The 13,433-nt window shown below is 39.9% G+C and overlaps 1 protein-coding gene across 2 annotated transcripts in view; it reads left to right on the top strand.

The window, feature by feature from the left end:
• Nucleotides 1-13,433, top strand: part of LOC115786848 (protein sidekick-1) — a 288,838-nt gene that overhangs the window by 252,402 nt on the left and 23,003 nt on the right. For both annotated transcript variants that reach the window (XM_030739306.1, XM_030739315.1), the window contains 3 exons: nt 37-135; nt 3,670-3,864; nt 10,146-10,347. In XM_030739306.1, the coding sequence (XP_030595166.1) occupies nt 37-135; nt 3,670-3,864; nt 10,146-10,347 (496 nt within the window). The remainder of the gene's footprint in view (nt 1-36; nt 136-3,669; nt 3,865-10,145; nt 10,348-13,433) is intronic.

The following is a 13,433-nucleotide window of genomic DNA, read 5'->3' as shown; positions in this document are numbered from 1 at the left end:
TCTGCTGCCAACTCCTTTCTCTATTTTTCTCTCCAGTCCCAGGGCCTCCTGTCAGGATGGTGTTTCCAGAAGTTCGATTGTCATCTGTTAGGGTGGTTTGGCAGCCACCTGCATTCCCCAACGGCATCTTATTAGGTATAAAAACAAACACCCACATATACAAGTGAGCAGATATTTCAAAGCAACATTTAAATCATAATCCATTTTTTATTCTTGTAGAGAATGATTTAGCAGTTTCAAATACACACACGCACGCATGCGCGCGCGCGCACACACACACACACACACACACACAGAATCTCACATATACTGTGAAAAGTAGAAACAGGAGAATGGAAACGATTCCTGCTGTTTCTGTGTGTATGTATTTGTACCTGGAAAAATGCGTGCTGTAGGTACATAAGACACCTTTATTATTTATATATATATATATATATATATATATATATATATATATATATATATATATATATATATATATATATATATATATATATATATATATATATATAATATGCTGATTTTTATATTGCCGTACAGTATGAATCAGAAAGAACAGACTCCAGGAGTGGTGAGAGAAATGTGTGAGCTGCTGAGCTGGAAACAGAGAGAACAGAAGGGGAGAGACAGCAGACAGTAGATGTATAGAGGTGAGAGGAGGGACAGTGTGTGTATGTGAGTGTACATGCGTGTGTGTGTTCAGTGACTGGGTGAGGAGTGGTATTTGTCCTCTCAGTGGGAGAGGGAGTTGAACAGGACAGTTTGAGTGATGTGTGACTGTATTGTTAGCGGGAGGACATTTAGTGCGACACCACTCTGTAGCAGAAGGATGAGTGGGAGGGCAAATCTCGCTCTCCCGATCACACAGACACACACAAACATACAGCCCTACTGTGTCCTTGCTTACCTTGCTTGCTAAGCATGTGTTGTGTGTGTTTATGCAAATACAAAGGACTATAGCATTCTGGTTTCTTTAGTGCTCATGACTGCCTCATTTCTCCTTGGGTTCCCCACCCATGGGGGGGACTGACACAGAAGGTGGACAGAGGAGAAACAAGACTACAGAAGGTGCACAATCTAATTTGGCACAGTGCAGTGAGGCATTTTTGTTCTTTCACCTTTCTATGAATATAATACAGCCACACACACACACACACACACATCCCAGTGTCAAGATTTATGGTGTGTTCAGACTCTGAAGTCATAAAATTGAGGCCACAGTTTACTCAAAGAAGTCAGTATGCATACTAAAATAAAGCATGTTGAGTGTGACATTGATTTGCATTTCAGTTTGTCTCTTTGTAAAGTTTAACTGGCATTTTAAGATTTCACTTTAATGCTCATCACTGCATTTATTCTATTACTGCCTGCTGCCCAAATACCTATCTGGAAAAAAAAAAAAAGAAATTCTTATATTAACGTGCTGGCTCGTAGATTAGTTAGTACTGTATGTAGCATAGTTATGCTACATACAGTTACGCAGAAATCCAAAAGCCTTACCAGCTCTTTATTAGTGCGGCAATTTAATCAGCGATGGATGGATGATTATTTTCTTTGCACAAGAAGGAAAACATTAAGAGAATATCACAAATTAGAACAGTAGCAATAAACACAGGAGTAAATTAGTAAACCAAATCAAGGCATCAGTATTCCCTCTAACTTCAATTAATGCATCCATAATCTTGGCATTTAGCACTTCTTTAAGGTTCATGAAACATAATGTAAGGTAATATGAATGCAGTGCTAAACAATCCTCTTAAACATTTATATTAAACAGATAAACTGAGAACTCAAGTGTGCAAAACCCTAATTTTTGACTCATTAGTTTGTCTCTTTGTTCAGCTTTAAGTTGTGCTCACAAGGAAAATTCAAGAAGCCAGCAAGCTGCAAAGATGGTGCTTTATATAACACCCTGAGGAGAACCTAAAGGAAAACTATCTGTATATCTTGTCTATGGTCAAAACACTGTGGTGTACAAAAGGGATATGAGATTTGAATTGAGACAACGACACTGTTTAAACTTAGTTTTTCAAACATGACTTGATCTCTTGGGCAATCAGTGAACAAGTGTACAACATTAAACCCAAGTATAGACCTCCACCATGATGCATCCTGATCATCACTCTAACCACCCGCTGAGGTGCTTTTATTCATTTGTTTGTATTATCTCTTGAAACTTCTTATGCTAAAAAAGTCACATGTTTGATTGTCAAAACTGCGTACAGGGGCGTTTGGCCTTCTGGCAGAAACAACATAGAGAGCAGTAAAAACACAAATGATCAGCTGGACTCCTCTGAAACATAGACACAGATGTAAACATCGTTGTCTTGGCTGTCCAATGGTCACCCATTCTGAACAGTCAAAACAGTCTTCACGCAGTTTTATTCTTCACTTTATTATAGACAAAAAGGTCAATCATTCATTTCGCACTGATTATTTATTTGTTTAATATGTATTCAGTGCCTTTAGCTTTTCAAAATTACCCATCAAATTAACCTCCCTCGACCTTTACTGGTGTCCTTCTGGTGACACTTGCTTCATTTGTGGCTCTTCTCTTCAAAACAGCCTGCGTTCTACTGTCAGTGTCCATCACTCCAGTCTTTTCAAAAAGCTAAAGGCAAAAAGAAACACAAACAAAAACAGGGTATACATTAGATGCACAGTCCGCTCATGCTAAGAAGCATAATGAAATATAGTGTATCGTGCATTTTATATCTTATTGAAAAAAAGGACTAAGGGCGTTCTCTAACATGATACAATCACTTAACGTTAACAGAGATTTAGCCTCCAGTATGTGACAGCAGCAATGGCTTAATGATGGTACAGAACATAATGCTGTGCTATGACCCAATTGTTTCGATGCAGGAGGATTTGTGATCTAGCTGTTATCCAGTAATCTCCCACTTGCGGCATTCACATTAACATATAATCAGACTATCTGATGAGATTATCACCCGCACAACCAGATTAGGTGCCTTTGAGTAGATTATTATCCTGACAGTCTCACTGTGAACTAATCACATCCACACACTTGTGTGTTTGTACTAGTTTGTGGATGCGTGGGAGTGTGTGCACAAGCGTGTATTTGGTGTAGAATGCAATCTTCATAATAAGAGCCTTTGTGAGTGGCCAGTGGCCTGTGGAAAGCTTGGACAGGGATCAGTGGTTTGAGTGTGCGTGTATGTGTTGAAGGATGTTAGTGTTATTACATGGCCTGCTGCACATAAGACAGAGAAACAGACTTGAGCCGTGTGCACCATGGGTCACAGCCAAGGGTACACACAGAGAGGTTATATGTTTATATGCTGTGAATGTAGGGGAATGTGAGCATGTACTGGAATTCTATGCTGAAATTATGGCTTTGTCTTTGGAAAATAGAAAGTATGAAGGAAAGAAGCTGCATACTGTATATCAAATCCTCACACAGTTCAAATGTAGTTTCATGACTTGAAGAACAACATAGTTGTTTGTATGTTTTATTGTGGGGTGGAGCTGTGTGAAATGACTTTGTGCAGCTATGTTTGCAGTGTTTTTTTGTTTTTTGTTTTTGCCTCATATTGTGCTCTCTTTGATTCCCGTGGGCTCTGTGAACACAATCACACACAAGAATTTCACACAGATTTCCAATAGCTTCCTCTTCCTTCTGTCTTTCCTTCTGCCCCTCACTAGGCTACCAGATCTCCTACCGCCTTGACAGCAGGGACACTCAGCGCTGGACTACAGTGGAGGTGGGCTCCAATGCTCGCCAGTTCACTGTCACGGGACTTTCCTCTGAGCAGACCTATGTTTTCCGACTCATTGCCCGCACTGCTGTGGGTTGGGGTGCAGAACAGGAAGCCCTGGTTGTCACCACTGAACGCAGAGGTAAAGGACACTCACACATATTCAGGATCTCATTGGTCCAACTTTAACCACTCCTGTTAAAAAACAGCAGGAGTCTAAACTGCTGGCTTGTATATATGACTTGCAGATTTAAAAACTGTCTCCACTGTGGACTTAATCACCTGTGTCTAACACTGCTCTCAGGAATGTAGTTCATGACTTTAAAGCAGACTTCCGGCAGGCCTCTTTTAATCCAAATACTCTGAGATGTCAGAGCAGCTACAGGTGTCATCAATATCAGTAACGATGGCCGATCTGTCTCCATGACACCTGACTAAACTCCCTCTGCTGAGTAAGAATGTAAGAGCTGAGATTTTGTGAGAAAAACAAAGAGAACACCCCACTGAAAATCTGGTCTCTTCTGACCCTCAGTGATTTAACACTTAAACCAGCTGCACCCAGCAGGAAGGCTGAGCACGAGTCAGGGGTGCAGCTAGTTTGAAACTTTCATCCAGAGCTGCTCAGCTTGATCTTAGGATACTCTTTAATGATGGCGCTATTCCCTCTGTGTGACAGTTTCAGGGCTTGGCAGACAGGCTCACCGAAGGGCTTACTCTTTAATGGAACAGAATCATCATGAATGCTATTAGCTCCTGAGTGCCTCTGCTTTTCTTGTTATGCTGAGTCAAAATGAGTGCTGTGAAAAGGACCTACAGGGACAGATCTTTTGCTATGTTCGAGCAAACAGTATGTGACTGATGGGGTCACTGATGGTATGAAGAAGCTGCAGTAAGCTGTGACGATCTCCGTGTTCTCTGATAACATGAACGGTGTGATCTGATTCTGAAGAAGAACTGATAGAGCCGTGAAACAACTTTGTTCATTTTGTTTTTACAAAATCACTTCCCTGTGAAATACTGGACAGTTCAGCAAGAATAAATGGCTTTTCAGTTAAAGTAGCTTTTGTCTTGTAGATTATCTGTACATACATCATGGATCTAATTTGGAATTCATACCACAGCAAACTAATAATCTCTAATACAGTTCATATTGACCTACAGTGATGCATGAGGGAATAAAGTGTCTTAAATAAACCAGACTAAACATGAGAAAGTTGTAAGCAGGAGCAGCGTGATTAATGTTATTAATCTTAACTGCACTTTTCTAAATGTTTGCTGTGAGAAAGCTCTATTAAAGGAGATAACCATAGTGATTTTACCAGTCTAATTATACTGTCAGATTTCTTAGAATAATCGTAGTGCAGGAAGAGTCAGGAATTTCCACATTTGGCACTCTCTGCTGCATCAGTTGCTATTAAAGGTCTAATTCATTGCGGTGCTCCTCAGAAAGATAAATCAAACAGAGAAAGGAAAGCAGAAGCTTCAGGTGCGAAGCCTGGACAACTTGACCATGAGCAGTTTGTGATTGGACATGGCAAATCCATTGTTACAGGGCTCTAAATATTAGCACAAAATAAAAAGCGTGACCTTTTCAGGGTGTGCGACACAGAACAAGAAGAAATGACATTTAGAAACTCCCCTGGACTTGTCAGTAAATGTAGGCATTGAAGCCACTAGGTATTAGCCCTCCTGTAGTGGTATAATGAAAATCAAGAGTTCAAAATATTACCTGGGGATCTGAGTAACTATAGTCAATTAAAAAGGTAGGAGTCACTTTAGTAAAATTGTAAATTATTAGACCAAAGAAATTTGTTGCATTCAGTCTACCACTGAACACACCAAAATTAACTGCCCTGTTGAGTGAGACAGGATTGTTAGCCTTTCTCACCAACTGTCGATTGCAGCACTGGCTTATTTCTCATCCACAGCGCTGTGCTCTGTCGTGGGCGGATGGAAACTGTACAGTTAGTAGGTGAGAGTGAAAATGAGACTCAAAGTTGTTTTTCTAAAGGAGAGCAAAAGGAGGGCCAGAAAGTCAGAAGTGAATGCCATAAATCTTAGATTCTAACCCAAAGTAATTACTACTGATCAATAGTTTTATTAGCACTTTGCACTTATGGTAATTTTGACTTTAAGGGCTGAAAAAAAGCTGCTAATTTCCCTTTCAACATTTTATCTAATTTTAGCAGCCAGTGGCCTCATCGGAGAGCATGAGCTGCTACAACAACAAGAATTTTAAATTGAAACACAGTCAAACACGGAATATGACAGCCCGTGCCTGTGGTGAGATGTATGAGGGACTGAGTCTCCCCCACTGTTTTGTCTTTAAAACACTGAAACAGAGGAAATATATCTTCCCACAATAATCTGGCCACTGATGGCCAGAAAAAAACACACACTTTTGAAGTGACTTTACTGTTGAAGTAAAGAGCAGTTTTGTTTTGTTCAATTTAGAAACAAATATAAAGTCACGTTCTTGTCGTCCTTATATTCAAGTGTCATGATGTTTGTCATGTTCCTGCGTCACTCAGTCACTTTCGTGTCGTCAGCTCATTCAGTCTGCAGCTGCCACAGCATTTACTATCTCCCTTTTTATGTAATTCCAGACAGTGAGTAAAATCTGGCTAGGGTATTGGTATGCATTTACAAATGGAGTAGGTTATAAAGGTGTTACTTTAAGTTGCGGTCATTGACAGATTTTTGGCTCAGTGATCATAAGAGAAGGTATCACATTGAAGCTGGCAGTGGGTGGAGATGAATGGATAGCCTTGTTTAATGTCAGCATTAGGAAGGCAGGAAAAAGCTGAGCCTATAATTTAAGCTAGGGCTGTGTGATATGACCAAAATCTCACATTCCAGTATAAATCATCTCATATCATGATAACTACACTATATTGCCAAAAGTGCCAAATCATTGAATTCAGGTGTTCCAGTCACTTCCGTGGCCACGGGTGTATAAACCAAGCACCCAGGCATGCAGACAGTGAATAGTAATGTCATAATAATATAAAGAGTAAAGCCTTATTGAACCTCTGACTAATTCTTCTATTTTTTTCCCCAAAACCTAAGACTGCTTTAAGTTTCCACTATTTATAAATACAAGTAGTATTAATTTTTTTTTGTAAGTAGCTTTAAGAATTTTTTTTTCTCCATTCTTCGTTGATTGAAGGTAAATCTGTAATATTTGCAGATCCATCACATGTATAAAGTACATCAAGCCAAGTGGTGAGAAGTTTCATCAGCCAGTAATCTTTTAAATCAATTATCAACTGTAAACACAACAATGAAATCCCTAAATTTTAACATAGTGAATATGTTGAGCAGATAAAAAGGAACATGAGCATTATTACCTTCCATTTTTCTTGGCCATCTGTTTACTTAAGCACCCACCCATGAATTTAAATCTTTAAACATTGAAAAATGATTTATAGAAACATTTAGCAGATGTAGTTTGTATTTGTATTCAAATCTGTGTATTGTAATGTAAACGGCTACAGGACTATGCAAGACTCTTGACCCCTTATTTCTTTATATTTTGCTTCCAAGAAGCCAGACTTTCTTGTAATCTTTTAAAGTGTTCTTGAGCAACAGTTTTTCTTTGGACATTGGCTGCTTTTGCTTTTTGTTTGTTTGTTTGTTATGCTGCTTAAAACTGACCTATGAATCATAGGTCAGTTTTAAGCAGCTTAACAATGGCTTCATTCTTGAGCATGTCAATGACCCCAATGACTGCCAATGCAGTAAAATTATACCTGGATAGAAAAACACACAGTGGAACACTATCAGTCATGGATTGGCCTCCCCGGAGCCTGGACCTTAACTTTACTGAATCAGTGTGGGATCATCCTGATAGAGAACAGAACAAAAAGCAGCAAACATCCAGAGACAAGCTTTGAATGTCCTTCAAGAAGCCGGGAGAAGTATTCAAGACTTTTGCACAGTACTGTAATTTAAAAAAAAAAGATGTAAGTGACAGATGGTGTTGAAGATCGAGCACTCCAGAGCTAACAACGCTTTCTCCCAAAGTGAAATAAATACAGTAAGTGATATTTCACTTAAAAAAGGAAGTTGCAGTGGTTCTGGTGTCTCTGTGGGCTAACGCATGAATAACTTTGGTTGCAACATAGCTCACTGACTTTGGTGTATGTCATCCTTGATCTCTCTCTCCTGTTTTGTCTGTCAGCGTAGCAGCACTGAGTAAGCACTGAAATGCTACAAAGGCATTAAAATGTGACAGTTAAGTGAATTTTTGTGAAAACCTGGAATCATGTTGTCAGAGATTCTGTACGGAGCCATCAGTTTGTGTAGTGCATTTTAATTGGATCAGATATCATAACAGCTTCAGCATCATTATCAGGATTTCTTGAGAATAGAGTTCAGTGGTTCTCTGTTCCACTTCAGTAGCATAATGCCTCATTCTTGCTGTGAGATAGACAGAATGGCCTAATAGAGATTTCTTTCTGATGATTCTGAAGGGACCAACTTAATCCCTAAGAAGAGTTTTTGGGTGAGCACGTGAACGTGTGTGTAGATGCATGCATTAGAGCGAAAAGCACCACTCTTTCTGGAGAGATTTATCTTCGCTGATGTTTGTCCCCAAGAGCGTGAGAGCTGATAAGGTAACAGGGAACAATAGAGCATATTTAGCTAAATTTAACTCCCTCTCTTCATCGTTCCTTTTCCTTTATCAACCCAGTGTTTCTTCTCCTTCCCTCTCCTCATCCCTTGTGTGGAAATAATATGTAAGTGCTGAAAGGGCAGCACTTGTTCTCACAATTATGAGTTTATTATCAGAACATGATCTTAACTGTGGAACAGAACAAAAGGAGAACAGACAGGGAGACACAGATGGTATCAGAAAGACAAAAGAGGGCAGAGAATATGCACATTTTGGAGGGAATGAAGAGCAGGGGGAGTGCGGGAAGAAGGAGACAAACAGATCAAATCAAATCATCAAATTACTTTTGATAAGGATGAATGAAGGAAACCAAACCCGCCTGTGTGCGCGGCTGTGTGTGTGTTTGAGAAAATAAGTGCAGATTAATTAAACTTCGGAGAGAATCGATAATGCTTTTATTTCTAGACTTAATCGATAACCTGAAGCCCCTGAAATTAGACGGTTATGCCCCCAGCTGTGTTTTGCTGTTTGTGTGTTTGTGCATTGGGGAACACACACATCTACTAATCGCACAGGTACTGTGAACACAGTTGTACAAAGATACTGACTCCCAGAGCCATCTTTCATCCTGTAATTGAATAGCAAAGACAAACACGCGCACGTGCACACACACACAAGCAATCTGTTGAGAAATGGTTTCTTTGATGCTGCACTAGTTAGTTGTCTTGTTTCATTTAAACATGTGTTTGCATTGCAACACTCACACTGATGCATATGTTACAGTAATGTGGGCTGCCCGTGCCCTGTGTAACAAAATTTTTGCAGCAGATTGTCCATTATAGTCTCCATTTGTCCAAATAGCAGCTCATTTCAGTATGTTTAGCTGCAGCTATGCAGGCATCTAAGTGACCCACTGTGTGCAGCAAGCTTATTTCTTAAACATCATTTATATAAGAAATTTACTCTCTGTAATCAAGGTAAAAGATCAAAGAAACCACATTTCCTGCAGCTAGATGTCTGCCTCAGAAAACCGATTTCGTGGTCACTTAGCTGGATCTCAAATTACTTTTTTACATGTATAGATGAGCCTGAAAAAGATGAAATCCCTGTCTTACGAGAGCAGAAGAAAGAAAAGAGCTTTACTTGTACTCAGGTATACTTTATTCAAAATAATTTTATTGAGTGTGACCAAAATTCAAACAAACCAAAGTATCCTTTAGACCTCTTAATATGTTTTCACCATTAAACATATTTAAAAGATTTAAACACACTGGTATGAAAACTGTGTTTTTGTTCTCCTGTCAGTTGCCCAACATGCGCACATTTACAGTACAATTACTACTCCATTATTATGCTGCCGTTAAAATAGTTGTAAAATAAGAAGACAGACAACTCTTAATTTTCATGAAGCTGTCTGATATCCTACATAACCTAATTTCTCTGAGTTACCTGCATGTGTATGTCAGGTCACACTGACTGGTTTTATGATGGGGATCATGGACTGTGGTTTTCAGAGGACTTAAGTACTCGTCACTCTCTCTTTTGAAAAAATTGTTCTGGCCTAAGAAACTGTTGGACCTCTCAGATTTGTCACTACAGAAAAAGTCGAACCCTTTGCACATGTATCTTCATCACAAACACCCGCATGATGTTCTGATATGATCTCTTCTAGAAATGTTTGTCATTGTTTTGTTTTTTTTTTCATGCACCTTCCTCCTCTTCAGTTCCACTCTTCTCATCTTTGTCACATCGCTTTTTCTACCTCCTCTCTCATTTTATTGTCTATCTCCTCTCCGTATCCACAGAGCGTCCGCAGCCCCCCAGGAAGTTGTCCATTCTTCAAGATGAGGTTGAATCTCGCCAACTCCGCATCCACTGGGTGATTGGTGGCTCAGGCTCGTCCCCGCTGAGGTACTTCACTCTGCAAATCAAGGAGCTACCCAACGGGGACTGGAAAACCCACACAGCTGACATCCCACACAACGTGACCTCCTGGACTGTTGACAGGTACACACATACACGCACATACATACAGCTGCAGTGGTAGATATGTCACCCTTTGGATTTGTGGGACTGAAGCAAGAACAACACTCCATATAAAGACACTTTAAAGTGCTGTATTTTGTTTGTTTTTTTATTATACTTTTCAAAACCAAAAACTCAAGAGCAAAAGTATTTTCTCTAACATTCACTCACAACTGCAAATGTCAGCATGACTGGCTACTGGCCAAGTTGCAATGTTTGTCACTGATCCGGAGAAAATGACAGTCTGCGCTGGCAAAAATTGTGATGCTGCTGGCTGAATATTACATTGATCTTAAAGACAGGAATGACATCTTTAAGACAGCTCCTTTTTTTGGAGGAAAACCAAAACCCATGTGTCAGAACAGAACAGTCACAGGTGCCATCAAATCATTTTTCACAGTCACCCAGCAGTAAGGAGCACGCACACTGCAGTACCAGCAGGCTGAGGTGGACAAACTGCAGGGGAAAGTGGGGAAAGGGATTGAATTTAGAGCTAACAAACCATTAAAATGATGGACCATAATATTTCAATCAACTTGAAATACTAAAATCAAGCTGTCGGTGCACAGCTGAAATCAGCTTGAAAGTAAAGCAACGGTATCAATAGCAGTCAATGAGATTGTCTCAAGCTTAGAGAAAACAGGAATAAAACTTATTTTTTTCTTTTTTGGATCCTAACTTGCTGAACTTGAATTAATTAAAGCAATCTGTAGAAATCTTATGTTTATGCATCCTCGGGGAAAGGAGTGGACAGAGAGAGGGAGATGCAGTGAATTTAAAGCAAACAACTGAGAATTATAATACAGAAGGAAAAGTTTTATTTATTTAAAACTTCAAGTACAGAATGGAGAATAAACATACACATACACACCACAAAACAAAGCACCGGGAAGAGCAGAGTAATCATAATTACCGCATAAACGGGGAGGATCTCAGTCACCTAATCACACAGGCGCAGCAGGAACTGCTCTCTGTCTTTTTCATAATACCTCTATTTTTTTTTCATCTCTTCCTCTCTCTCCCTTCGAGCTTTCATGTTCGTGTGTGCTTTTTGTCCGTTCTGTTTCTTTATAATTTTTCATCCCTGTTGCTGTCACCACCTCCTCCCCTCTCCCTCCATCCATCAACAGCCAATGCTTTCAAAAACAATCCGGCATGCATTTTTTTCCTCTACTCATCCTGTACAAGAGGGCTTCAGTCTTATTGCATGTCTTCCTTTTACATCCCTCCCTCTCAACGCTTCTGTTCTCTCCTCCCTCATGATGGCGGCAGGTGAGAGCAGTCAGACTGGATGGCTACTCCAACTTCCCTGAGAGTCCGAGTAGCAGGACTGTGATGGTGCTTTACCAGCGTGTTGTGTGTGTCTGTATGCGTATGTGTGTGTTCTCGCCTGCTTCGTGACTGGTTTTGTGTGCTCCTTCACAAGCTATCACAGGGCTATTTGAGATGCTGAAGAGCGTTCTCTCCATGTGTCTGCGTCAGTCTTTTCAACCTGCCTCGGGGAGAGTCTATCTACCATGATGGTGGTGCTGCTGTTGTTGTTTTCGAGCTCATTCTATCACTGAACGCTCTCATTAGAGCGCCGGATGGAGGAATTAGCTTACATCTCCACATGCTCACGCTCACACTCACTTCTTATCTATCCTTAATTGTTGTTTTCCACAAGACATCTTGGGAACCAAAACATCGAAGTCCCCAGGCTGATGTGCAGACACACATATACAGTAAACACACACTTTCACACATTGTCCTTAACATCCTCCCAGTGCTGTTAGCCCACCCTGTTTAAGCCTGGTGCCTTTGATGTTCTATTCCAATGATAACCACAACCCCATAGGCCCTTTACTTGTCCATCATTGGGCCTTGTTCATAATTATACAACGAGAGACTGGAGCAGTTTTCCTGTCACCTTCTGAATTTCAGACTGGCCTTCTTTAATCTCCTGTGCACCATGTAAATAATGTCCAGGGAAAACCCTTGCAGGTAGACATGTGAGTAGTAGTGGAATTACTTTTAGTTAGTTATTATATTGCAAAGCCAAAAACACTTCTGTCTTATTTTTTTTTCCATTTTGTTTTTCTGTGCAGATAAAAGTTTGACAATTATTATTCATCTCTCCCTTTTAAATTTGTGTTTCATTAAATTACAATATTACAGAGCATTTGCACCCAAACAGACACTGAAAGGAGTCACATTTTACAAGTCTTCTCATATTTTATTTTATTTCCCTGCGAGCCACTTATCAGCAGGAGAGCTGCTGGTACTCTGGCCAGCTTTCCTGCCATCAGCAGCAACATCCTCGCCACTGTCACAAAAAGCAATAAGAGATTAAAGCGCGGGCCTGTTGCTAAGGGGTGTTATTGAGGCACAGTACTCACCAATGGTACATCTTTCAAGTAAACAGAAAAGCATGAGAGTTGGATTAAGAGTTGGTGCATCTGCCGAGACATGTCAGAAGTTATCACTGGCCACATTTGATCAATGCACATAAGGCAGAGCTCCTCCCGAGGAGACTCCTCGCAGAGATATGCCACATTCAGCTTTGTAGCCGCATGTCCAGCTGTCTATTTACAGCTTTACACGAGAGACTTTTATAGCAGTGCTTATAAAAGTGTTTTTGTGGAAAATAATAAGTTCATTGCTTTGATTTTATCAGCTAAACTACAAGCCCAGTTCCAAAAAAAGTTGAGACACCGTTCAGACCCATAAACCTATGTTTTATTCTCACAGAACATAGAAACCATATCGCAAGTTTAAACTGAGCCATTTTACTATTTCATGAAAATTTTTAACACATTTTGACTTTGATGACAGCAACACATCTCAAAAAAGTTGGGATGGGGGCAACAAAAGGCTGAAAGAGTGAGTGGTTCTAAAAAGAAACAGCTGGAGGAAGATTTTGTAGTCAGCTAGGTTCATTTGCAACATGTCAGTAACATGGTTGGGTGTAAAAAGAGCATCTTAGAGAGGCAGAGTTTCTCAGAAGTAAAGATGGGCAGAGGTTCACCAATCTGCAAAAACTAAATGACTAAAGAAAACTATTTAAAAAACAAAAACAAACTATATAC

The sequence above is a fragment of the Archocentrus centrarchus genome, chromosome 1 (assembly GCF_007364275.1).
Source record: "Archocentrus centrarchus isolate MPI-CPG fArcCen1 chromosome 1, fArcCen1, whole genome shotgun sequence".
NCBI lineage: Eukaryota > Metazoa > Chordata > Actinopteri > Cichliformes > Cichlidae > Archocentrus > Archocentrus centrarchus.
The sequence above is the reverse complement of the archived record's forward strand: the minus strand, read 5'-3'. Positions and strand labels throughout refer to the sequence as shown.